Raw genomic sequence first — 25,968 nt, forward strand, 5'->3', positions numbered from 1 at the left:
CTATAATGAAGAGGGAGGTGACTGAGCGGTTGGCCAGCTGCAGTTAGGCAGTGGATGGGTGGTAGCTTTGTTTGGAGCTGTGCTAGTGCCAGGATGTAGAGCATACTGAATGAGAGCGAGCAGGGACTGGAGGTTGTTTCCCACAGCCATGCGGAGAAGGAGGCGTGCTTTTGCTTTTCAGCGTGGATCTGAGTGAGCTCAGTGGAGGGGTTGGAATGTGTGTCCCTGGCAGCCCTGGGTTGCACCATTTCCAGCCAGGCTGGTGCCACGATTCGGGTTTCAGTGTGGACTTTAAAACCAGCCATATTTAGCGTGTTCTTCTCTGGTCAGGGAGGGGATCCCACAGCACAATTATTAAGAAACAAAACAAAACAAAACCAATGTAATTAAAGGGCTTCAGCACTGGATGTTCCCATAGCAAGAACATTTACCCCAGGCTTCCTCACTCAGATATTTAATATTGAGCAGCAATTAAAGGCTGGAGGTGTGAGGAATGCGGTGGGGAGATCTTAGCCTCTCTACTATGTGACGGTGGAGATGCCATGTATAGCTACAATACATCAGTGCTGGTCTCTCCTAGCCAAAGCTGCCGTGGTGCTGGGTGTGGGGAGCGCCCAGCTCCTCCAGGCCTAGTCTTCCCCAGCAGGATGCACTGTAGGGAACATATGGGAGTGCTGGCTGGGGGGCAGCTCTCACCTGTATCAGGCCAACCAAGTGGACCAAACCAAGATTTGCAGCTGGGAGCATCTGAAGGAGCACCCTTTGTCTACCATGAGCAGCCTCTCCGAGCAGGAGGCACTGTAGGGAATGGTATGGGAGCTCTGCCTGTGCTCGGTGCTATTCCAGTGCCTTCTGCACCAAGCAGCAGTCACTGCAGACAATGGTTCCCACTTACGCCAATCTCAGAGCAGCCCAGAAACGACAGGCCAGATCTTCTGCTAGGATAAGTCAGCAACACTCTGCTGAAGCTGGTGGAGCTATACACCAGCTGAGGATCCAGCCTGACACCTTGACATTAATTCTTTCCTGCTGCGTCTCCTGTCTGACCCAGATCTTTGGATGGAGCCAGCAAGAGACTCTGGGGTTTTACTTTCCCTCACCCTTAAAGGCTGATTAGGGAGCTGCCCTGAGGAGAAAATGCAGCCTAGGGACTGATTGTCAGCCAGTGCCTGGTTGTAACAAGAACCCACTGATGGATAATATTATTAATGCCGTCAAGTTGAAAAAAAGATCTGGCTGTTGTATATGGTGCCTAGTCATTATCACTACAGAGAAATTCTCCAGCATGCTGGAAGCAATGTTATCTATTGCGCACTGGTGCACCCAGGTAGATAAACATATGCACAGAGACGGGGGGGTATGTGTGTGTTAGCACTTCCCGTGAACTGCTGTCATGTGAGCAGATCACAGACAGAGTAGACCCTGATGATGGCAGTGGCTGGGAGAATCAAAGGAGGCTGAAGGAATGAAGAATCCAATTTCTATTGAACTTCAGTGGGGTCTGGGCAGCCCCTTAGGCTCATTTGAAAGTCCCAATCACAGTGCTGAATTTGGGAAATCACTCGCATTATCACATGGCAGCAAAATGTGTTCCAGCCCCAAGCTCCCAGAATTACATATGTCTCAGTGAAGCAGTGCACGTTGTGGAGAAGATCAGGCCCTTAGCAGACTGACGGCTCAAAATACCTCATAGAGTTTCAGAGTTTAGGACCAGTGTATTGGATTTTTGAATGACTTCAGTGCTGGTTAAATGTGCTGGATGGAGAACTCTGGAAAGCAGACCTCAGTGCATCCTTGGACCAGGCAGAGCACCGATGTGAGGACACTCCATGCCCCCTGACAGTGGGACCCTGCCTAGGCATGTGAGAAAATGCCCTGCTACATGCTTGCATCCAGCACATGGGCTCAAAGGAAGGTAACTTGCATGCTCCTTATGCTTGTGCTGGTAGGGCTGGTTTGGCCAGGCTGTCCTAACTTGCTTCCCAGCTGCCGTGGTGAATTTTCCCCCATAAGTCCCTTGCTTCTCTGTGGGGAGCCTCAAAAAAGGGGATCAGTGAATGCCAAGCATAGCCATGGGCTTAGTGAAGGGTACAGATTTCCAGTAGGAAACAGACTGAGGCCCATAGAGTTTAAATGAGCATGTGTATTCCTAATAGTGAATTGTTTGGGGTTTGTTTTCAAATCTACCAATCTGTCGCTGAGAAATAAAACTGCCACTGACTTGCATGACCTTGGGTCTGTCATTTCACCTCCCTGCATCTCTTGTTTCCCCTTTCAGCCTTTGGATAGTTAAACTGTGGAGTCCTCAAGGCAGGGAGTGTCTCTTACTATGTGTTTACAGACCCCAAGCATGGTGGGGCCCTGATTTCAGCAGGGGCCTTCTACAAATAACAAGGATAAAACTATAAGCAATTGCTACTAGTTCTGTAGACACTACAAAAATGCAGTCGATTGTGCTGCTCCTGCTGGCTTTGCAGAGGCAGTGAACTAACAAACGCTTCTCCCGGGGCTGGGCTGACATCCTTAACGATTCTGAAACACAAATAAAAATGTATTGGCATGCCTACTCCTATATAAGTTAAAGTTGTTATTGCTAAACAAAACAGGCATGTTAATTTCAGCTTCATTCTAAACAAAAACCAGACAAGTTTGCCTAATGGGAAAAGGAGAACGTCTGTATGAGACAAAACCCTAGGCCTGATTTCCAATGAGCCTCAACCTCAGGTTCCCATATATATGGGCAGTTTTCGATGCACTCCAATGGGTTTTCCATTCTGGAATTCCAGCGACCAGGTCTACTAGTGTTAGAAGCCGTCACTTGCATATGCTGGTGTTGGCACATGGGATGTGGGGGGAGGTGTACACAAAATTGCATGTGTACAAGGGGGACCAGGTTCTGATAATCAGGCCCAGAACTGTCACATTTCCAGGACAGGTTTTCCAACTGGAGAGCCTAAAAAGCAAAATGTCAGGGGACATTTTCACATGCCCTTATGCACATTGACCACGCCTGTACTGCCCATGAACGATCTCATTGATGTCAGCGGGACTACTAATGGAGTTAGGTGTTATTCGGTGTAAGATGAGGTTATCAGAATCCGGCCCAAAGCCATTCAGCCTATTGGGCTGGTTCTCTTAAGGTTGTCTGGGGTTTTTACTGGTGTCCAATAAAACCCCACTAAACTGTGCATTAATTTTTTGGTTTGAATGTCTCAACCTTTATCCTTGTAGTTTGCTTATACCGGAGAGAACCCTTTGATAAAAACGAAGCCAGAAGTTGCACAATGGGGTAGGGTTTCTGCTGTCTGTTACTCTGCGCACATGTAGTGTGCATATCCTGCCTTCCCAGTGGCTTTGGGATTACTCCCAAGTCCTGGTTTTGTCTGCGGTAAGTGCACAGCTCAGGCTAGATGGCTGCAGAGGGAAAGCAGAGAAGCATCCAGAGAGACTGAGGCTTAGGTGGGCCTGATCTTTCCAGAGCTGCTCCATCCTTATGGTGGGAAGGGTGGGAGGGTTGAGAATGGAGCAGAGAAACCCTCTGTGATGGAAAAGGAGTACTTGTGGCACCTTAGAGACTAACCAATTTATTTGAGCATAAGCTTTCGTGAGCTACAGCTCACTTCGTCAGATGCATAAAGTGGAAAATACAGTGAGGAGATTTATATACACACAGACCATGAAAAAATGGGTGTTTATCACACACATTGTAAGGAGAGTGATCACTTAAGATGAGCTATTACCAGCAGGAGAGTGGGGTGGGGGGAGAGAAAACCTTTTGAAGTGATAATCAAGGTGGGCCATTTCCAGGAGTTAACAAGAACATCTGAGGAACAGTTGGGGGGGGGGGGGAATAAACAAGGGGAAATAGTTTTACTTTGTATAATGACTCAACCACTCCCAGTCTCTATTCAAGCCTAAGTTAATTGTATCCAATTTGCAAATTAATTCCAATTCAGCAGTTGGAGTCTGTTTTTGAAGTTTTTTTGTTGAAGTATAGTCACTTTTAGGTCAGAAATCGAGGTACCAGAGAGACCCCTGTGATGGGTTTGGTCACAGAGATCCCCTTGGGAGTGTCACCTGATGTGCTGAAGTTACCTCTGAGCCTGTTTTCCCTGCGAATTCAGGACTCCAGAACCCTGCCTTGTAGAGCCAGACATGCTAGCCTGCTGCAACACAGACCCAGGGTCTGGGTCACACCCCCACAGCTGAAGACTTTAACTAAAAACAGGTCAGCAGGTTACCTGTCTCCAGCACCCAGACACCCAGCTCCCAATGGGATCCAAACCCCAAATAAATCTGTTTTACTCTGTATAAAGCTTATACAGGGTAAATTCATAAGTTGTTCTCCCTCTATATCACTGATAGAGAGATATGCACAGCTGTTTGCTCCCCCAGGTATTAATCACTTACTCTGGGTTTATTAATAAACAAAAGTTATTTTATTAAGTATAAAAAGTAGGATTTAAGTGGTTTCAAGTAATAACAGACAGAACAAAGTAAGTCACCGAGCAAAATAAAGCAAAAACACACAAGTCTAAGCCTAATACATTAAGAAACTGATTACAGGTAATATCTCCCCCTCAGAGATGTTCCAATAAGCTTCTTTCACAGACTAGACTCCTTCCTAGTGTGGGCCCAATCCTTTCCCCTGTACAGTCCTTGTTAGTGCCAGTAGACATCTCAGTGGTAAGCAGGGGTTTTCTCATGACTGGCAGCCCCTTTTCTCCTGCTCCACTCCCTTTTATAGCTTTGGCACAAGGCAGGAATCTTTTGTCTCTCTGGGTCCCCACCCCTCCTTCTAAATGGAAAAGTACCAGATTTAAGATGGATTTCATTATCAGATGACATGGTAACATGTCACTGTAAGACCCCTAGTCTCCATTCCCAATGGGCTGGCCCACATGTACACAGGAAGGCTTTCACGTAACTAAGGCCATTTACAACTGATTGTTTCTGGAGCACCCTTAATGGCTTCCACTTAATATGTTTACATCAGTGATACAAGTTTATATCTTATTCTCCTAACTCCAGATATAGAAATAATACATGCAAACAAATAGGATGAACCCACTTAATAGATTACAAGCTTTCTACCATACAAGGGGTATTTAGCATAAAGCATATTCCAGTTATGTCATATTCATAAGCATATTTCCATAAAGCATATGGAGTGCAATGTCAAACCCCCCGCCATCCCACGCCCACCCTCCCCCGATGCTGTGGGAGACATGGTGAAGGCTACCCCCTTCCTCCTTTTTAGCCTCCTGTATCCCTGGGAAAATCCATGTGATACACTGTGGAACTATGTGGTATATTGCATTTAGCACACACCTTTGACTACTCCACTTATCCCCTGCTCACTAATCCAGCTCTGCTGAGACTGCTTGTGGCATTTGTAATACCTTCTATTTCACAACCAACCAATGAAGAAAAGAAACCAGTGACTGGCGGAGAAACACCTCCTTATTCTCCTCAAATGTCACTGGTCCGAGGTGCAATGTGACTGTACCAGTGACAGGTTTAAGGTGCAGGATCTTCCAATCCATTGGGACCTTCCAGTGGGCTATATTGTACAGCAGCCCTGGAAGGTCCTATGGTATCATACCTTAAAATAGGGCATTATTGTGCTTGAAAAGTTATTTTAGGTCCATGGTGATACAACTCAGCCAATGCAGAGAGTCATCACGAGGCCTTGTCACTTTAAACCCCACTAGAGCTCTAAGTACTTCATTGGTGCCTAGGCCATGGACTGCGAATTTCACCTCTGGGGAAGTTTCCACAATTCACAATTTGATAACTTTCTCTCTTCAAGATCTGCACAATTGGACTCGTGGTAACTAAGGAGTTATCAGGGCTGTAACTCCATGTGAACAGATATGGCAAAGAGTACCCATTACATTTCCAGTTCCCACACTTTTGCCTGCATGACCCCCATTTTGAGACATATCGATTCCCACTACCCCAAACAGCAACAATGATCCAACCTTTACAATCACATGAGCCACATGCTAATTCTGTGGCACCTCAGCGAACCTCCAAATACATGCTCTACAAAATGGTGTCCTCCATGCGGCATGGCCTCACACGTAAATTGTGTGCAAGGTCACACTGTGTGGAGGCCACCATTTTGTAGAGTATATACAGATGCACTTTATGTGTTCAGTCAGGATCGCAACCCCACCCATGTGACATGCATGGTAAATACAGAATATATGCTGACATGGTGTGGCTTAAAGGTGTTCCTGGTACTTGGCTGGGAGAACTCTGCTGCAGAAGAGTAGCTCTCATAACTGATATGTAGCCAAGAATACCCTCTCCTACCTAAAGTGGTTCCTAAAGTACTACTGAAGACAGGGTTTTTCCCGATATTTCAGAGTATGTTTTCTGGAGAATGTTTATATCATATAATCCCATGATTACAGAAGTTCATATATGCTGCTGGTGTATGTTGCATCTCATTCTGCATTGCCCACGTGTGAACAACCACAGAAGCAGAGCCAAAGTGCATATAAATATGAGAGACAGAACATGTGAGTGAGCATAAACTCAGCTCTAGAGCATAAGGGTGGATTTCTCCAGGTTTTTCTGGAAGAACATATAAGCCATGACAGCAAAAGTTCAAGTCAGCAGAAAAAATACACCCTGCATTGTGTTAAGTTTGAAACACTGTTATTATCAAACATAGGGCACGTCTACACTGGCAGAGTTACAGCGCCGGCAGTTACAGCGCTGCTCAGAGCACTGAAGGAAAACCGCTATTGTGTGTTCACACTGACAGCTGCCTGCACAATACCAGGTTCCCACTTGCGATGCTATTCGGAGCAGTGTACTCTGGGCAACTATTCCACAGAGCACGTCTTTCTCTTTTGTCGCTAAGATTGTGGGAAGGCAGAAGGGGTCGTGGGGCATCCTGGGTCCTGTCCCAATGCCCCGTGATGCATTGCTTCGCATCCCAGCAATCCCTGTGCTTCTGTTCACATTTGGCGCCATCTTTCAATGGTTTGTGTACTGCGCGCCCTACCCTGTCTCTTTCGAGCTGCAGGAACGGATCCCGAGCTGTTGACCAATATGCTGCTTGCACTGACCAACATCTCATGAGTGGCAGTGGAGTTATTCCTTAAACTACAAAGGCAAGAGGAGTGCGACATTGATCTCGCCATGCGTACTAGCTACGACACGAGATTGCTTGTGGCATTCGCGGAGGTGCTGATCACAGCAGAACGCCGCTTTTGGGCTCGGGAAACAAGCACTGAGTGGTGGGATCACATCGTCATGCACATCTGGGATGACGAGCAGTGGCTGCAGAACTTTCGCATGAGGAAAGCCACATTCATGGGACTGTGTGCTGAGCTCACCCCAGCCCTGCGGCACAGGGACACGAGAATGAGAGCTGCCCTGCCGTTGGAGAAGCATATGGCGATTGCATGCGGAAGCTGGCTACTCCAGACTGCTACCAATCGGTCGCTAACCGTTTGGAGTGGGAAAGTCAACCGTTGGAGTCGTGTTGATGGAAGTGAGCGGGGCCATTAATCGCATCCTGTTCCGAAAGACCATGACTCTGGGCAACGTGTGTGAGATTGTGGATGGCTTTGCACAAATGGGCTTCCCTGACTGCAGAGGGGCGATTGATGGCACGCACATTCCAATTCTGGCACCAGACCACCTAGCCGCCGAGGGGTATTTCTCAATGGTTCTCCAGGCGCTTGTGGATCACCATGGGTGTTTCACAGACATTAAAGCAGGCTGGTCCAGAAAGGTGCATGACACATGCATCTTTCAAAACACTGGTCTGTTCAAGAAGCTGCAAGCAGGGACTTTCTTCCCTGACCAGAAGATCATCACCATAGGGGAAGTCGAAATGCCCATTGTGATCCTGGCAGACCCTGCCTACCCCTTAATGCCATGGCTTATGAAGCTATACACTGGGCAACTTGACAGCAGCAAGGAGCAGTTCAACAACAGGCTGAGCAAGTGCAGAATGACTGTGGAGTGTGCATTTGGCCATTTAAAAGCCCACTGGCGATGCCTGTATGGGAAGCTGGACATGGCCGATGACAATATTCCTATGCTTATAGCCGTGTGCTGTGCACTCCATAATATTTGTGAAGGGAAGGGTGAAAGCTTCACTCAGGGCTGGACCGCGGAGTCTCAGCTCATGGAGGCTGGGTTTGAACAGCCAGAGACCAGGGCTATTACAGGGACACAGCGTGGGGCCATAAGGATTGCAGTGCTTGTAATGCTAGGAGGTGATTGAACATAAGAAGGGGCCTTAACATAATTGTATGTTGCTTTGCAGTGCTCTTTTTGCTTTCACTTAATAGAATAAAGATTGCTTTTAAACAAACTCAGTTATTTTATTGAAAGACGACAACCAGAGGAGAGAGTCAAATGAAAGAAATCATCAACAGGGAGGGGGATAGAGCATGGGGGAAGGGAAGGTCTCAAGAGGAGGAGGGGTCCTGGGACAGCAGATTTTGTATGTCCAGGGATCATACCCAACCTTCTCCTTTGGAGTACGATGCAGCGGGTGCTGTACTTCAGCAGGGCCAAACTGCAGAGGGATGGGTGTAGAGTGCAGTGGGTAGTGGGAGTCCACACTGCTGGACTGTGAAGAGGGAGGAGTGGAATGCTGCAGGTAGAGCGTGGAGCCAGGAGGTTGATAAGAGTGTGTTGGCGGTGGGGGCACAGGAAAGAGTTTTGCGACAGCGGCTGCACTGGAGGGTGGGCATGAAGCTTCTCGGTTTGAAGAGCTAGTATCACCTGGAGTGTGTCCACTTGGTGCTCCATAAGTGTTAAGAGCTGCTCCGTGGCTTCTTTCTGGTGTGCAGTGTTCTCCTTTCGGTCCCTCTTCTCGCTGTCCCTCCACTCCTTCAATTCTTTTTTTCTCGGTTGCGGAGTGCATCACACATAAAGTCGTCCTTAGTTCTTCTTGGACGCTTTCTAATTCTGCGCAGCCATTCTGCCACCAATAACAAAGAGGGAGGCTGGGCTCCCAAGGTTGTCTCTGTGAAGTCTAAACGCAACATTTTACAGAAGCAGTATTGTTTGCAACACAGACAACACTGTTTCAGTGCTTTAAAACACAGCCAGTATTCACATACCTGTCACTAACTGGCTGACCCCAGGCAAGAACACATGAGCCACAAGACCCCCAAAATGGTGAGTAGCCGCAGGGGCAGGGTAAATCACTGTTCCCGGACCCTGCTGTACACTGGGCACGTGGCTCTTGGGCACTTGGGGAGAGCCAGCACTGTAGGGTGGGCCTGATAATCATTCCTGTCCCCACACTTTCCACAGGAGGTGATCGTTATGGAAGATACCTCGCTGCTGAGGGTGAGCAGGTAATCAAGGGAGGGTCTTCTCCAAGCCTGTGGCTTCTGCCCTGGCACCTGTGCAGCTAGCCTGTGTACAGCAATGGTCCCTCCACCCATCACGGCAAAGTGGCGCGGGAAAGTTACCACTAATGGGGCAAGAAACAAAGCAGCTCTGCTGAGGAACCTGCAGCAGCAGATTGCCCAGTATCTCCATGAGTTTCCTGGAGATCTCTGAGGGAGATTCCCATGAATGAGGGAGTGTATCAACAGCCTGTTCCGCTGCTCAGCCTAGGCATGTGGTGGGAGACAAGCCTGCTTTCTGCAACCCTCCTGCCCCCAACACCTCGCTTCAGCAATTCCCAAAATCAGATCCACTTACCAGGAGAGTACCACTTACTCTCCTGTTTGCGCTTTGCCAAGCTCCAACTACTGTGACTGGCTAGGCTCCTCCGGGGAAGAAAAGAGCTCCTGACTGCCTGCATCTCTGACCTCCGAGTCATCCTCTGCCTCTGGGTCCCCCTCCCACTCTTCGTCCAAGATTGCCTCCTCCTGGCTTGGTCCACTCTCGACTGGCATGCAAGCCAATGAAGTATCCACAGTCTCCTTCGCAGTGGAGGTGGGGTTGCCACCGAGTATCATGTCCAGCTCTTTGTAGAACCGGCAGCTCATGAGTGCAGCACTGGAGTGGAGGTTTGCCTCCCGCGCCTTGGGGTAGGTGTTCCGCAGCTCCTTCACTTTGACCCTGCACTGCCATGTGTCCTGGTCATGGCCCTTTTCTATCATGCATCTAGAAATCTGTCCGTAGGTATCATAATTCCTATGGCTGGAGAGCAGCGGGGACTGGACAGCCTTCTCTCCCCAAATGCTGATGAGGTCCAGCAGCTCGGCATTGCTCCAAGCTGGGGATCGTCTGGTGCATGGAACAGGCATGGCCACCTGGAAAGATGCACTGAGACCACTGCACGCATCACCGAGTAAACGGGAAGGAGACTTTCAAATTTGCAAAGGAATGTACGGGGTGGGGCTGATGGTTGGTCACTTGAGGGCAGGGCAGTAGAGTTCGAACCAATGGCCAGAGAGGTGAGAACAGGCATTGTGGGACACCTCCCGGAGGCCAATCACAGTGCTGTAATCACCATGGTGTCTACACTGGCACCGCAGTGCTGTAGCCCTGGCGCAGAAAGCTCTACGCCTCTCGTCGGGGTGGGTTTTTTAGAGCGCTGCATCTGCGCAGTTTCTGCACACTAAGTGGCTTGGCCGTGCGTGCATCTCGGGAGTTACAGCGCTCAAAGCTGCTTTACTGCGCAGAAACTTGCCAGTGTAGACGGGGCTATAGAGAAATCAAAAGAAAAAAGGCCCTTTGGATTCAGACTTCCTGTTTCTTCTGCAGAAGCAGCGTTGCACAGCGGGGCATGACGATTTTGACGACATCAGACTGCCCACTCACTGAAAGCTGGCAGTTCAGTGTGTTGTGGGTAGGGATATTTCCCCTGACCTTATGGATATTGAGGTTCCTCCTGCCACTTGTCTATTCCTTTATTTAGTGACCTTTTCTGTTAGGCCCCCATTCAAAAAAGTGTCCCTCATCATGGCAGCACTAAAAGTGGGTGCTTATGTCCCATTGGTATCAATGGAACATAAGCACATGCTTGAACTTAAGCATATGCTTTTGTGCTGTCATGAATCAGAGCCTTGATTTTTTTTGTCATCATCCCCCTAAACTCTGCAAAGAGAGAGAGAGAGTCCAACCTGTAGAGCTGATATCTCTTTCAGATGAGATGAACCATTCATGAAGCCTCTTCTCATCAGCAAAGGAAGTTGCAGGTTAATTGTGGGTGTAGATTTGGTGGCTACCACTTCTGGAAATTTTGGTAGCACATTCTCCATGGCATTGACCTAAAAGCTTACCTGACTGATGAGCTGTTCCACTGGAGAGTTCTCTGTCCACCTCCTCTCCACCCAGAGTCTTTTTCTACCTTCCAAAGGGTTAATGCCCTGCTCTCTCACTTTCTCTCTCACTCTCCACAAAGCCTCACAACTTTTTTCGTGCTGCATAAGGCTGTAGACAGCAGGGAGCAACTTCTCTAAGTAACGAACTACTCACACTGGTTCTGCGGACAGAAGGGACGGCGTTGAGCTCATGTCTGCCACACTGTTCTGGAATCTGCCCATTCTTGCCAGCACCAACAAGCGCAGGGATGAGCTAATCATTTCCAAGCCCAGTGTCTAAAAGAGGTGGGGGTGGAGGACATGGGAGGGCTAAACAAGTTCATTGAACTGCTTTAGTCTTTAGTTTCATCTTTTGATCGCCTCCACCAGCCCCTGCAGAGACTCTTTCACACCAATCCATTCACATTCAGACCCTACTGGCAGGAGAACTGGGATGCAGCTTGGACTAGCCACCAAGCGACATCTGGACATAGGTAATCATATATAGGGGCAGAGACAAGTCATTACCCATATAAGGCTTGATTTTCAAGGGTGTTGAGCACCTGCAGCTCCATTGACATCAGCTGAAGTTATGACTGCTTGGCTTCTCTGATAATAAGGCCCAACGTCTATCTGTAGGTTGCCAGGTCTGTATCTTCTTTCTCGGAACCTAGACGGCTCTCTACCAGGTCCCTTCCATGTTACATCCCTCTATGGTTCTGGCCTGGCTTGCAAAGAAACTGGTTCATTCCATTGTGCTCTCAACCTGTCTGCCCTGCTAACAGGATAAAACGGCCCTGCCTGAAATCGACTAGATCTGCCAAAGAGTCGAAGAGGATACACCCTTAAATTAAATACAGTTAAAAATCCTATAACTACAACAATTATTAACACTGTTTACTAGGCCAAGTTCACAGAGCATCGGAAACATAAAAATGGAATATACAGAAACCACATGGCTGTAAAGTAACCAGTGGATTTGCTTGTGTTTGAGGGAAACTTTGTTACAGAGGAAGAGAGGGATGAAGTTAAAAGATCTTTTGCACATCTGTTCTCAGGTCTGTAATTCAAAAAATTACACTGGTTAACTGTCTGGCCATCCCTCATGCTTCATTTAAAAGGACCTCAGCCTTTTCATGGGTATAGGTTGATGTGACCCATCAGTAACTGATTTGTGCATGAGCTTACGTGTTACATCACTGCCATGCCATGCGTGCACACACGCATGTGCACATGCACAGGCATGCACACACACAGAGCTGCCAGTGGTCCGAAGTCCCAGCTTGTGGGTGTGTCCTTTCTGTTGTGCTTGGAGTGACTGTATTTACAATTCTGGAGGCAAGTAATTAAAGCAAGATCTGATTGCGTTAAGAGTAAGATGAATTTAGCTGAGCTTCACTGAAACTGCAAGAGCAAGGAGGGCAGTTGTCTGACTCCTCAGAAACCCCTCCTAACTAATTGTCCCCAGTAGGAGTAGGCTACATCATCAGGAGGAACTCTTATTGGCTGATCATGCCCTAAGGGCGTGACACTTGTGTGCTGTTTTCACATAACTGCTCCACAGCAAGGCGGAGCTCTGTCTAAATCAAGACCTCTTCACCAAGTCCAAATGGCCCATAAGTATCGCACAGGATCCCTTTTTAGTTCTGGGGCAGTTAACTTATATAGATTCATCCTTCCACTCCCTAATTCCGAATTAGTTCCATCTCTTTAAAAGCAAATAAAATGAAGGAAAATAACAGGGAAATTTCTTGCATATGTTAGCAGCGATTTCAAGTGTACCTACTATAACATCCCTGTGGACTCCATCCCATTTCCTTATTGGATCTTGTACAACATTCATTCTTTGGACCCTGCACAACCAGCAGCAAAAGAAATGCAGCTTTCTCTCCAACACACCTTTCCTTAACAGAGTGTGACCTCTGCAGTGATGGACACTTCAGAATTACATAGACAGGCTGCAGGGATCTATTGAGCAAAGGGCCCAATCCAGCTTCCACTTCAGTAGGAATTTTACCATTTACTTCAGTGGGAATAGAACTGGGCCCTGATTTCTCTTTCCCTGGAGCGGGAGGATATTGACACTCACCAGGTTAAGAGACACAAGCAAGGTTGACTTCTCACACTGCAGCTAGTGGATGATGCGTGTGAGAATTAGGATGAGGGGAAGGTTACTGTCCAAGAGGTTTTTTTCACGGGTCCATTAGTTATTGTTCCTAAAATACAATAAAAACACTCTGCCACTTCCCCAGGTCTAGCCCATTGCTTGGGATGGTGGTCACAGGTAAAATCCACTCCAATGTAGAGACCGAGGCATGGCCAAAGTGAAGTCCCACTTCAGTCTCCAGATGGCCCTCTGCAGAGGGGCAAGCTTCTCCCACCTGTGTTCCTTACATCCTTTCCCCATGCAACACGGCCACAATAGCAATCAGTGGGCTGGAGCCACTCCCACTGGAGCTCCCTTTGTGCAGCAATGACAGGTTGTTCTCCAGGAAGTGGAATCCACATCCCTTCCCCTTGATCAGAAACAGCTGGAATTTTCAGCACAAATCCCAGAGGGCATGTGGTGGGATAATCCAGATGAGGTGTGAGAGTCTGGGCGGCCTCTGTGAGGCTGAGCCCCTTCGGGGGCTCTGAGAGGGAAAGGGTTGATGTTATCAATGTGATGCTGTGTTCAGGGAGAGACGGGCTATTGCTGTTCTGGTGGTTCTCCTGGGTGGTACTTTTGGATAGGCATCCTTTTAGGTGATCAAGCAGCAATGAACAGTGATGCACATGTAACTCCAACAGACCCCAGTTGTGGGTGGGCAGAATCAAACCTAGGATCTCTAGAGCTTAGTACATGAGTCTCTACTGCATGAGCTAAAAGCCATGTGGCTCTTAGCTAAGGCTGTAGAGCAGACTCATTAATCTCTCTCTCTAAGTGGTCTCGGTGCCACTAGATGGGACAGAGCACCACACGCAGGAGGTGTGTGGGTTACACACATAATGCCCTGGGAGTAGTCAGGAGGAGCGGAGAATCCCCTTTGTACTGTGTGGTTTGTCTGGTGGAGGTTGGGTGGGGTTTATCACATAGGGATAGGTGAATCTCAGTTGTTCAGAGGGTTGACTCAGATAAGCACCCAAGATGCACATCTAAACAAGCCAGCACTGCTCCATTGGTTCAGCTGGACTAGAGTCTTGTGAGAGTAAAGATCTTCTTGAGAAATTCCACTGTGTCCTGCTTCTGGTTGGGCTCTAGATAGAAAAGAGCAGCTTCTCTTGTGGTGATGAAATATCTTCACGCCTGCCCAGATCCCAGGAATGCTTTGTGGTTCCAGAGTGAGAGGGGGTGGGTGGAAAGGAAAGAAAAAAATAAAATCAGACTTTTATTAACTTCAGAACATGTTGGTTTGAAGTTTAGATCAGAGCTTTGGAGTGGGAGGTCGGGCTCTGCTATTATCTGGACCAGTATGTCCACGCCTAGTTTAATGCTGATACTTCTGTAGGACAACTGTGCAAGACCAGAGGGCCTGTTTAGTGTTTCAAGAGGACTCTGATATTTCCACGTGGTGCTTTGCCTTTAGAGATGTTTGCACCAACAAAATCGAGCTATACCATTCATTGAATCCCTACACAGGTTTTAGAGGGGACAAACTTTGGCTGTCCATAAGGGGACCCATTTTGCACTTGGTTACACTGTGTAAATCTGAAATAACTCTGGATTTACATCAGCATTGCAGAGAACTAAGCAGAGCTGATCCTGGATCCTTCTTAGAGCTGGTCGGGGACTTTTTGATGAAACTTGTTGGGGAAGAGAAAAGGAGTACTTGTGGGACCTTAGAGACTAACAAGTTTATTTGAGCATAAGCTTTCATGAGCTACAGCTCACTTCATCGGATGCATGGTTGGTTTCAACAAAAAAAAATGTAGTCAAAAATTTTTTGAATCTTTTTTGAAATTGTTGAGCTGTTTCATTTTGACATCTTCAAAAGGGGAAATTCTGGTTTTTCAAGATGAAATTACTTTTTGTTTAGAAATGTACATTAATTTAAATAAAATTTACATTTAAATAAATAAATAAAATACAAAAGCCCCTTCTAACCTATGTTCTATGGTCCTATTAAAGGGCGGGAGTGTGGACTCTACATAGCTCATGGACTCTGGAAAAGAGACCTGCTTGCAGAGGAAAATTATTTGTTCTTTCATTTTTGGTTGTCTTTGTATTACATTTTTACAAAGTTAACAACTCTTCCTCTCCCCCCACAAAAAAAAATCATCTCCCCTTCCCTCTATCTCCCCAACCAACAGCAACATAGTACACAAAACCAATCCTTCAGCTAAGCACAGCATACAAATCCAAACCACTATAATATATACGCTCAAAGAGATGGGCTAAGACCAAATCCCCAGAGCCAGACACTCCAAACTTTGAAGAAATTTGAACCCAACTTAGAATTTCATAGTTGGTCCATTTTTGTAAAAGGTCAGATCAAAGCCTTTCATCCATACAACCCCCCAGCTCTGGCAGAATCCAGGTCGGCATCTGAATTTTGCAGCTCAGTCCTATTCCAAGCACAAACAGACCTATTAATCTGTAGAATAAACCCAACCAAATGACATGACCGGCAGGAGCCAGCCAACTTCCCCATCATTTGCAGTTTATAAATAGCATAATAATAAAAGGTAAAATAGCTAAAGCAATTCTGCAACCCAGAGTGTCTAATCTAAAATCAGAATGATCAAGTGAGTGCAGCAGGGCTGCTACTAATATCCTTTATATGATTTTGGCTTCATTGATAATCATTATAACTCTCACAGCTCTCTCTGTCTCCATCTTCAGAGTATTATCTTGACATAGCCTGCTAGATATGTCACACTCTTTATAACATTCACCCCTATTTGATTCTTAACTGATAAAGTGACCTGCACGGAAAATCAGCATCAACATTTCTCAGTTCGTATACCAGAATATGAGGCCAACAATGAAATACATTCTGTCCAATGTATAGAAACCAAATATACCACTGTCCTGCTTTAAGTGAAATCAGTGGGAGTTTGGCTATTGATTGCAAAGGAAGTAGAATCAGACCCTTTCTCTGTGGCTGGTCCACTAATAAAAACACTTATTCACATAACAGATGACTTACTTGTGACGGACCCAGTCCTAAAGTATCTACTCAGGGAAAACTTGCATTGAAATCAAAGACAGGCTTTGCTGACATAAAACCTGAGTAAAGATACGGAAACTGGTACAGAAAGAGAGAAATCCCCAAATTCCAATGATATCCCATAGTCCAAGATGAAAAGGATCTGTAAATCCCAGCCATTTTATACGTTGATCACATTTTTAGAGGGGAGGAAAGACAATTTTACTCTGCCAACAAGGCATCTAGGTAACGACCTATAGAGGTGAATAACAAGTTATAATGTCCTGGTGTGCAAAGGATTAAAGGAGGCTAAGAAAGACAAACAAAGATTAATCTTAAAGTAATTAATATTTTTGTCTCCGTATAAGTAAAAATTGGTGTTTGTCCATGTCTTCCTGACATACACATAAAGAAATTAAATAGAAATAGAAATACTCTTGCTGGAAGCTAACAACATAACACTAATTTATTTCTTAGAAATTTAGAACAATAGCTTACAAAAACCCCAAAACAGAGAGACAAAACAGGCTGCTACCTAAAAACACTTTACTCCCAACCACTTTACTCTAGGCTGGCTTTCAGCAGAGCAAACGGACTGTGATCACATGCTTCCATACAGAGCCCCTTAGCCTGTGAGCAGGACCAAGAACCCCCCCACCTCCTCTTCCTCACACACCCAGAGATGGCCCCTGCCCTGAAGAGCTTACAATCTAAATGGACAAGACAAGACTAAAGAAGTCTTATTGTCCCCATTTCACAGGTGGGGAACTGAGGTACAGAGCGATGAAGTGACCTGCTCACGGTCACACAGAGCAGGGAACTGACCGAGCACTCCTAATTCACAGGCCTGTGCGTTAACCAAAAGACCATCCTCCCTCTCTTATCTTTTTTTTTTTTTTTAAATAAATCACTTACTTAGCTGCCAAGTCCAGAATTCAATTGTCCTTGTTTCACGCACATCACTGGTGAAACTTTCAGCTATAGGTCCATCACTTTAGGAAGATGTGTTTTCAGGAGTTGCAAGGAAACACTCAGTATTTCCAGCTCCTGCAATTGTATTGTGAGTCTTGCAATATTTGGTGTTTTCTTAAAGCCCCAGCTCCTGGAGTCATGCTGTTATATGAAAACCTCGGCTTTCGAGGTTTCCCTTGTGGTTGGAGAGTAAAGCTTGCAAATGTAACTCCAAAAGGCTCAATAAATAGAAGGCAAAAAAAAAATCCTCACAGTTTATTTTTTTCTTAGTAATCCCTTGATTTTAAGCCAATCTCCTGACTTTTGGGCCTGACTCGTGATTTTTTTTGAAGGCTTGGGGTTGGTAATACTGGAACACACAAAATCCAGAGCTCAGGACTTGCCAGGTAAGCAAAGGGGAAGCTGATTCTCAGAGCAAATTGCCTGCGTATGTAACTGAGTTTTTAATTGCTAAGCATGCCCATATCGGACAAGCTGTGGGGTATAAAAAGACATTCTGATCACTAGCTCTAACTGAAGAGAAGAGTAAATCACTAAGAAAAATCCTTTTGAGATATCTCTATCATAAAAAGAAACAGTTCATCCGAACTAGTTTGGGACTTGGCCCTGCAGTCCTCAGTCAACCCACACTGGCTTCCCTTGAATGTCTGATGCAGAAAAAGGCTGCCTAACTCAGCTTGTCCATTTGAAAATATTGGAAACCTGAGTGCTTCAGAGTTGTTTGGAAAGTAAGAGTGGTTTTAAAGATGCTCAGTTAATGTCCCAGGGTATTAAATCAACTCTTAAGTGCAATAAAGAGACTAGTTCACAATGACTTTTAAACGTCCTGGTCTGTGTTTTATAACAGCAAAGCAGATTCTTTTGCTCCCCTTCTGTATCATCAAAGTGGACCCTTGCTTAGGCTGCATTTATAGTACCGACTTCTGCTGGCATAGCTACGTCAGTCCTTGTGCAAAGGGTTCTGATCACTTACTGTGCTGGCAGAAGTCCCTTGTGTAGATGCAGCTTTATTAGCAAAGTTGTGCTTTTAGCAGTATAGGTTGTTTTCCTTATTGGGGGCAGTTTTGCCAGTATAGCAGCATTCACACTAGGCGCGCTTTGCCAGTATAGTATACCAGTACTTCTGTACTGGCAGAGTGCTCCTCGTGTAGACATGGCCTTAGACGTCTCATTCGAAGTGTTGGCTCCCAGTGAGAGGCTGGAATAATGACAGGTATTTCCAAACACTTGAGAAAAGCACCTTATTCTACAAGCAGTTTCACTGATGATTTCTGTAGGATTTTGCAGACAAAGGTGCTCCTCAGGTTGAGTGAAAGTGGCACAGTTGGGTCCTTGCTAGTTATCTAGCTACAAAGTCTAAGGTCACTGGAGTTTTCCTTGGATCTTTGCAGTCCCTTAATTTTTATTGTATAAAAGCTTTCCCCTTGACTGAATGAGAGATGAAGGGCTGACTGAGCACAGACCCCTTTTGCCAGGCTTTTCAGTAAATCCCATATTTTGCACATGCAACTGTATGCACATGCATTCTCAATTTTCAGCTGTCAGATTGCTCCAGTGAAAGTATTCCAGTGTATTTGCACCTAACTACATGCACTTGTGCCTGCCCTGCTCTGCGGGTCTGTACTCAGATGATTAGCCAGAGCCAGGGCCCAGGCCACAACATCCATTTTGCTGTTTGTAATGCACTAACTCGAGCCGAGCTAATACATGTTTGTCTGTCCAGGTTGGGAGGCTCCCTCCCTGCTGCAGTGGAGACAGACCCTTCTAAACTTCAACCAGTTCAGCTCCTATTGCATTTCTGATACTAACTTCTACTGCAGTTAGGGGAACCATGATCACCAGCAGAAGATTAGACATTAGACACTGCAGCACCTTGGAGTTAAAGGAGGGATGGGCAGATAAAAAATTACTCAGGCGTCCTATACTTTTATACAACTTTTTCTTTAAAAAAAAAAATCTTTTCATCTTCACTTTTCTCAGCCTCTCTGGGTTCTGACCATACAGGAAAGTCATGGAAATCTAGCACAAAATCTCACCCGATTTGTTAGTCCAATTTAGCACTCTCAATGTTTTAATAGGAATCCAAACTTCTGGATGCTTATTTGTATGGAACAGGGGTGGGCAAACTTTTTGGTCCGAGGGCCACATCGGGGTGGGAAATTGTATGGAGGGCCAGGTAGGGAAGGCTGTGCACCCCAAACAGCCTGGCCCCCACCCCCCTATCCGCCCCCTCCCACTTCCCGCCCCCGACTGCCCCCCTCAGAGCCCCGACCCATCCAACCCCCCCTACTCCTTGTCCCCTGACCGCCCCCTCCCAGGACCCCCTGCCCCAAACTGCCCCCCCCCACGGATCCCACCCCCATCCAACCCCCCTTGCTCCCTGACCCCTGACTGCCCCTATTCACCCCCCCGCCCCCCAACATTCCCCCCGGGACTCCCACGCGCTATCCAACCCCCCGTGTTCCCAGACCCCTGACCACCCCAGAACCTCCGCCCCATCCAACCGCTCCCTGTCCCCTGACTGCCCCCCGGGACCTCCTACCCAACCCCCCCACTGCTGCACACGCTGCCACCCCCCCCTTACCACCGCCTTACCAGCAGCTCAGAGTGGCAAGAGCTCACAGCCCCGCTGCTTGCGCAGCGGGGGCTGCAGGGGAGGGGGGACAGCAGGGGAGGGGCCAGGGCCAGATGGGAGCTCAAGGGCCGGGCAGGATGGTCCCGTGGGCCAGATGTGGTTAAAATGTCTGCAAATTTCATGGACTTGCAGTTGAAGTGAAATTGATGGAGTTCTGTTCTGTTTAAATTCTTCCATGTGAGTGGAAACAACTAGTCAGGAAAAAATATGTCTTTTTGGATGTGATGGTTTTAATTTCAGATTATTTTTACATTTTCAAACTCCAAGTGATGCAATACAAATTAATGTTCAAAGCAGAAATTAATTAGGGTCTACTAAAAATTAGCTCACTGTGACTCATTTGTCTGTCTTGGGCCTGATTCTCCTTTTCCTCAGTGGTGTAAACCAGGAGCTACACTAGTGTAAACAGAGAAGGGAAATCAGGCTGCATGTTCTCAAACTTGACCATATTTGACAGCAAAGGTCTAGATAGGTAAATAAATTATTGTCAATAGATGGATTCTCAGTGGATGGGTTTTTAAAAGTGCACAGCTCTGGGCTAGCTTCTTCTCTCTTTGAAGACAATGGGAGCAAATTTAGGCCAACACTGAGTGCTTTTGAAAATCCCACCTTAATACTGAAGGATGGGCTTATGGTCCAGGTGCTGGACGAGGACCCTGGAGATCTAGGTCCAATTCCGGGCTCTGCCAAAACCTTCCCATATGACCTTGAGTAATCTGTCTGCATCCCATGTTTGTGGGAGGAGGCCAATACTTCCCTGTGGTGTTACATAGGTTCATGGGTGTAGGTGAGGCTCCCAGAAGCTGTGATGAAGGGGCCAACATAGACCCACCGACATTCCTGGTAGTGTTTACAGGCCAGATTTCTGCCAGCTGCTCCTGCTTCATTGTTCATCATTATCTTGCTCTCTCTTATTCCTCCATTTGCCAGGTCTTCCTCGCCTAAGATGACGCAGCAGATGCGGGACATTCAGCTGGCCCAGGGCAGGAAGCCGCCGGGACCTTCCTCCCCGAACGCCGCCAAGAGGCTTTACCGCAACCTCTCGGGGAAGTTCCGCGTTAACTACACTTCGTTCGACGAGGGCAGCTTGCCAGGGAGGAGTGAGAAGGAGAAGCTACGCAAGGCCTATCTTGTGAGTGCTTCAGACCAAAACTTGGCCCTGTGGTAATGCTAGGTGTACCCCGATGTGACTCCACTGGTGGTGGAAACGAGCGGGGGTGGGGGTGGGGGGTGGGCAGATCCCTGGCTATACTCCATCCTTTGTGCACACATCCCAGCAACAGAGCTGGCTGGATGTCTGTGAGGTCTGAGGCACAGTAAATTCTGTCCCTCCTGGAGCAGGTGAATCCAGTCCTGAATGGTTCCTCAGGATAGGGTCGTTTGCTCTTTCTTAAAACAAAGGATTAGTATTGTCAGCTCCTTGGGGCAGGGACCGTCATTTCATTCTGTTTGTACCATGCCTAGTGCAGTAGGGTTCCAGTCCATGACTGGGGCTCCTCAAGGCTACAGTAATACAAACCAATCAATACTAATCAGTACAGGCCTAGGTGCGTGACGAATCCACCGGCATTTTGTGCGTCGTGTTAGGCATGGAACAGCTGTGGATAACGAGCCCCTTTGCCTAATGGTGTTATGATGTCAAGGATCAGCCCTTCTGGTGGAGATTGGCAATAGACTCCATTCTGTCCCTACTGTCCTTTCAGAGCCTGTTTTGTGGATAGGCGTGAGGCTCGGCTCTCCATCCACCTGGCACTAAATACACTGAGAACCCCGTATAATGACTTGGAATGGACCCTGGCCAAATCTCAGTGAGGAAAGCAGGGTGAGGCTGCAATGCCCAGCACCCCAGGCTCAGTGGGCCCCATTTCTTGTGTCATTGCAGTTTCAGAGCAATGCAGCTCTCTTTGAGGCTGTTGAGCTGCAGGATCTGGACAGGGTGCAGGAGCTGCTAAAACAGTACAGCCCAGAAGAGCTGGACCTTAACACCCCAAACAGTGAGGGGCTGCTGCCGCTGGATATCGCCATCATGACAAACAATGCCCCCATTGCCAGGATGCTGCTGCAGGCCGGAGCCAAGGAGAGTCCACACTGTAAGTCACCATTACGGGGTATTTTTCTCACCCCCACCTGCTCTGCTGCGTCTCATGCACTCTGTCTTAGATGCTAATGGAGCTCCGCTTACCGTAGCATCTAGGCACCCTAGTGCCTGGGCCAGTGTCTTCCTCTTTGAGAGTCCACTCTGCTCCACTGACCCAAAGGAAGAAGGCAGCGAGGACCTGGGGAAGGCTGACGGGAGGAGGCTTGTAGTGCAAGGAGTGGTGCAAAGGGAGATGTGTGAGATCCTGAGGGTTAACGAGAAGGTGGATGCATTGGGGTGACACAAGTCCCCAAACCCAATGGCATGATCTAAAACTAGGAGGGAGCCAGACAGCAGGAGAGCTCAGGAGAGATTTCTATAAGGCCTTCCTGTGGAATGGACAGCCAAGGGCTGCAGGACAGGCTGAGCTGGGAGCATGTGTGTTTCTAAAGAGAGCACAGTAGGACTTAAAAATAGGCACCTGATGCATTGTGGAAGGTCAAAGGAGGAGGCCTATGTGCCCCTTCTGCCGTAGGTGATTGTCCTCCTGAGACTGGCAGCATATGTTTCCTGAGCGGGGGGACAAGTGGATGTCTCTTTGCAGTGCCCCTCCCAGAGCTTGCCACTTGCTACCCTTTGCTGGCCTCAAGGCACATTCAGCTGCTTCGTGAGGTGGAAGGGGACTGCTCTGTACAGCAGAGGGTGGGAAGATGGAGCTAGGAGATCGTCCCACCCTCTCCTGGACCTCTTGTGATCTTGCAGTCTCTGCTGGATAAAGGAGTTGGTGGGTAAAGACCTCCTGTGTCGTTTGCTCAGCATAGAGGTGTGGGGATTGAGTGTCCCATAAAGAGCCCTGAACGGTTTGTCCAGTGCCATGGGGGAATGAGGTTTCCCTGTTTAAATGAAGTCACTTAGTTTAATCTGTACAAGGGGATGCCCTGTTAAGCATTTATCACTCTGCCTTCAGGGATAGAGGAATATTCTGTCTCCCAGCAATGAGGCTGTGCTGTACTGGGGACTGGGCTGGCAGTGGGTCCATGCAGACAGCATGTAGTGGGGATAGCTGGCAGAAGAGCAGACAGAGACCAGGAGTTCAGACAGACAGATGGGCTCCTTTACCTCCAGTGGAGTCAGGAAAGCCCGCAGGCTCCCCTTGGAAGGGTGGACATGGTTTAGAGCAGCTGTGAATATCAGAAGGGTATCAGCCCATGTAGATAGACAAGTCACTCTCACAGGTGGGAGGGTTGAAGGCAGGTTGTTAACTCATCTGCTTGGCTTGATGGAGGTCTCATTTCATACAGTGGCCTCTGTTCTGTGCAGGAGGAAATACCAGCTAGCAGCAGGGAAGGGGATTGGCTTCATGTTTTAAGGGGGTAATAGAAGAATGATCACAGTTGCTTTCTGCAGACAAACAGCACGACTCCCACTTTTCCTGGACTGTGGGGTATTCCAGAGCAGGCACGTTGCATAGTGGTGGGCAAATCTCAGAAGGGTCAGAGACCATAGTCAGTCCTGATCGGCACCCAGCCATTCAGACTCTGATCCCAGTTCTCCAAGCCAGCTGAGTTTGTGTAATAGAGCCAGGGGAGCTGGTGGGAACAGGCTATCTCAAAGTTGCTCACCCTGCCACTCACGCTGGGAAGTGGCCAAGTGCCTGGGAACAGACAGCAACCTTTTACTCTCAAGACAGCTTTAGTTTGGAGCCATGGGCCAGCTCCTGCAACCTGCAGGAAGGACACGAGCACTAGTCCGGGACACTGCACGGAGGGGTGGGGACGGGGAGGCAGCCTGGCCAGTAGATCTGTGACTACATGGATCTCCTGGCTGGAGGGACAGCATAGTGATCAGCTCTGTGCCATTCCATCCTTCCTAAAGCCCTGTTCAAAGCCCACTCATTCCAGCTGTGTGCATGGGAGTGACCCCGGGTAGCTCTGGGACATTGTTCATGGCCATTGTGTTATACCAATAAAATAAAAACCAGCAGGATCTTATTAAAGGGGAAAAGGCAAAATGCCACATTTATTGTGAATACAGAAAGAATCATAGTAAGCAGTTAGTTATAGCTATAACATTCCATTCAGTTTCATATTTATTCACACATTCATTCATACACACACACACACAGGTTCTGCAAGGTTGTTATCATAGTTACCAGCCTTAGAGTTGTTCATGCCAAGCCACTGGCCAGATGGCCTGGACATGAGGAGGAAGCAGGGCCTTGTCAGATGCACATCTGATGCTCCTGGAAGTTGGTTTGCAGAATCAGACCCCAAAGTTCTCACTTTCTAGAGTCCATTTTTATAGGAATTTATTCCTATGCTAGTCTATGGGAATTGCTTCATCATGCTGTTGCTGAACCAATCAGCAGATGGCACATTCCTGATGGCTCCGTGCTGCTAGATGTTATCTTGTTTTTTGGTTCTCCCATCCTTGAGGCTGTTGGGTGGATTCCAGTCTGCCCTCCAGGGGTCCTCTGGTTATTTCCACTTGACACCTTCTCCAGCCGATGGACACTGGATTCTTAGGCTGGCTCCTCCCTGATCATTCCGTTATTATCCACACCAAGCATCCATCCACATACATCCTCTATCTCTATTTTAATCACAATTGTTAACAAAGAGAGATGAATACAACAAAAGGGCGGGGAGTCTCGGGGTGCTGTTTCTGTTGTTATAGAGTATTGCTTTGAGTCTCTCTCTGTGTGAGTAGCTGTTGTTACAAAGAACTGCTTTGAGAACAGACTCTGTCTTAGAATGTACTAACACAATTAGCAGCTTGCAAGTTGCACACAGAGAGGGAGAGAAACAGTACCAAAAACCAAGAGACCTCTTAATTTGTAATACCCTGGCATTTAAACTGTGGGGAATCAAACTCATTTGTGATTTTAATACAGAACTTATTTAATATGATCCAACAATTGCTGATGATGCTGCCTGGAGGATGTGAATCAGGCCAAGTAACTGATGAACATATCACAGTGTACATAAGGGAGGAGCACAGGGCACAGCGTATGTGTTGGGGGCTTGCGTGCAGTGGGCTGGACCTAACGGGCCTGTCTTCTTTCTCTCTCACTTCCCTGCCCCGGCAGTCATGAGCCTGGAGAGCCGCGCCTTGCATCTGGCAACGCTGGTGCGGGAGGCAGAGCAGCGAGTCAACGAGTTCACAGCACAGGTGGTGAATGAGGCGCCCAACACTGATTGCTCAGAGAAGGAGAAGCAGCTGAAATCCTGGGAGTGGCGATACCGGCTTTACAAGCGCATGAAAGCTGGGTTCGAGCATGCCCGTGAGTGCCCCATGGACTTGCACATGGCACGGGGTGGGGACAACAGCACAGGGAGCAGGAGGGAAGCGGTGCATGGCTGGGGAGAAGGACTCTGGGGAGAGGACTGCACTGAGCGGGGGGGATTGCCATGGGAGCTGCAGATTGATACTGTCCCGGATAGTCACAGCAGAGTGCACTCCGCCCTGAGCCTCCACATGACTGGACATTTCTGAATCTATCCCTGTCCTTTCTGTTCCCAGGTGCGCCGGACCCACCCGCTAATGTGCACCTGTCTGTGGCCAGCAGCAGTTCTGTGCAGGTTACCTTCGGGGAGCCCCTAAGTGTCAACTCAGCCGTTGTCACCAAATACAAAGGTGAGGCCATGGGAGAACCACGCACCCGTGGCCCCTGCAGGACGCCAGAACAGGGCAGGCCCGATGCTCCCATGCTCAGGGGTAGAAGGCAGCATGGTCTAATAGTTAGGGCACCAGGCTAGGAGTCAGGAGAGCTGGGTTTTATTCCCAGCTCTGCCAGTGACTCTCAGTGACCTGAGGTGAGTCATTTTCCCCTCCCCGTCTGTACAGTGATAGTGGTATTAAAGTGCTTGGGAACTATAGATGGAAAGAGCTCCTGTGATGTCAGAGCCTGTG

General features: G+C 47.8%; 1 protein-coding gene across 6 annotated transcripts in view; it reads left to right on the forward strand.

Moving 5' to 3' along the window:
• LOC102939986 (ankyrin repeat and fibronectin type-III domain-containing protein 1) overlaps positions 1-25,968 on the forward strand; it is a 562,352-nt gene that overhangs the window by 510,137 nt on the left and 26,247 nt on the right. For all 6 annotated transcript variants that reach the window (XM_043524023.1, XM_043524024.1, XM_043524025.1 and 3 more), the window contains 4 exons: positions 20,910-21,111; positions 21,862-22,069; positions 25,145-25,339; positions 25,579-25,692. In XM_043524023.1, the coding sequence (XP_043379958.1) occupies positions 20,910-21,111; positions 21,862-22,069; positions 25,145-25,339; positions 25,579-25,692 (719 nt within the window). The remainder of the gene's footprint in view (positions 1-20,909; positions 21,112-21,861; positions 22,070-25,144; positions 25,340-25,578; positions 25,693-25,968) is intronic.

The sequence above is a fragment of the Chelonia mydas genome, chromosome 10, assembly GCF_015237465.2.
Source record: "Chelonia mydas isolate rCheMyd1 chromosome 10, rCheMyd1.pri.v2, whole genome shotgun sequence".
NCBI lineage: Eukaryota > Metazoa > Chordata > Testudines > Cheloniidae > Chelonia > Chelonia mydas.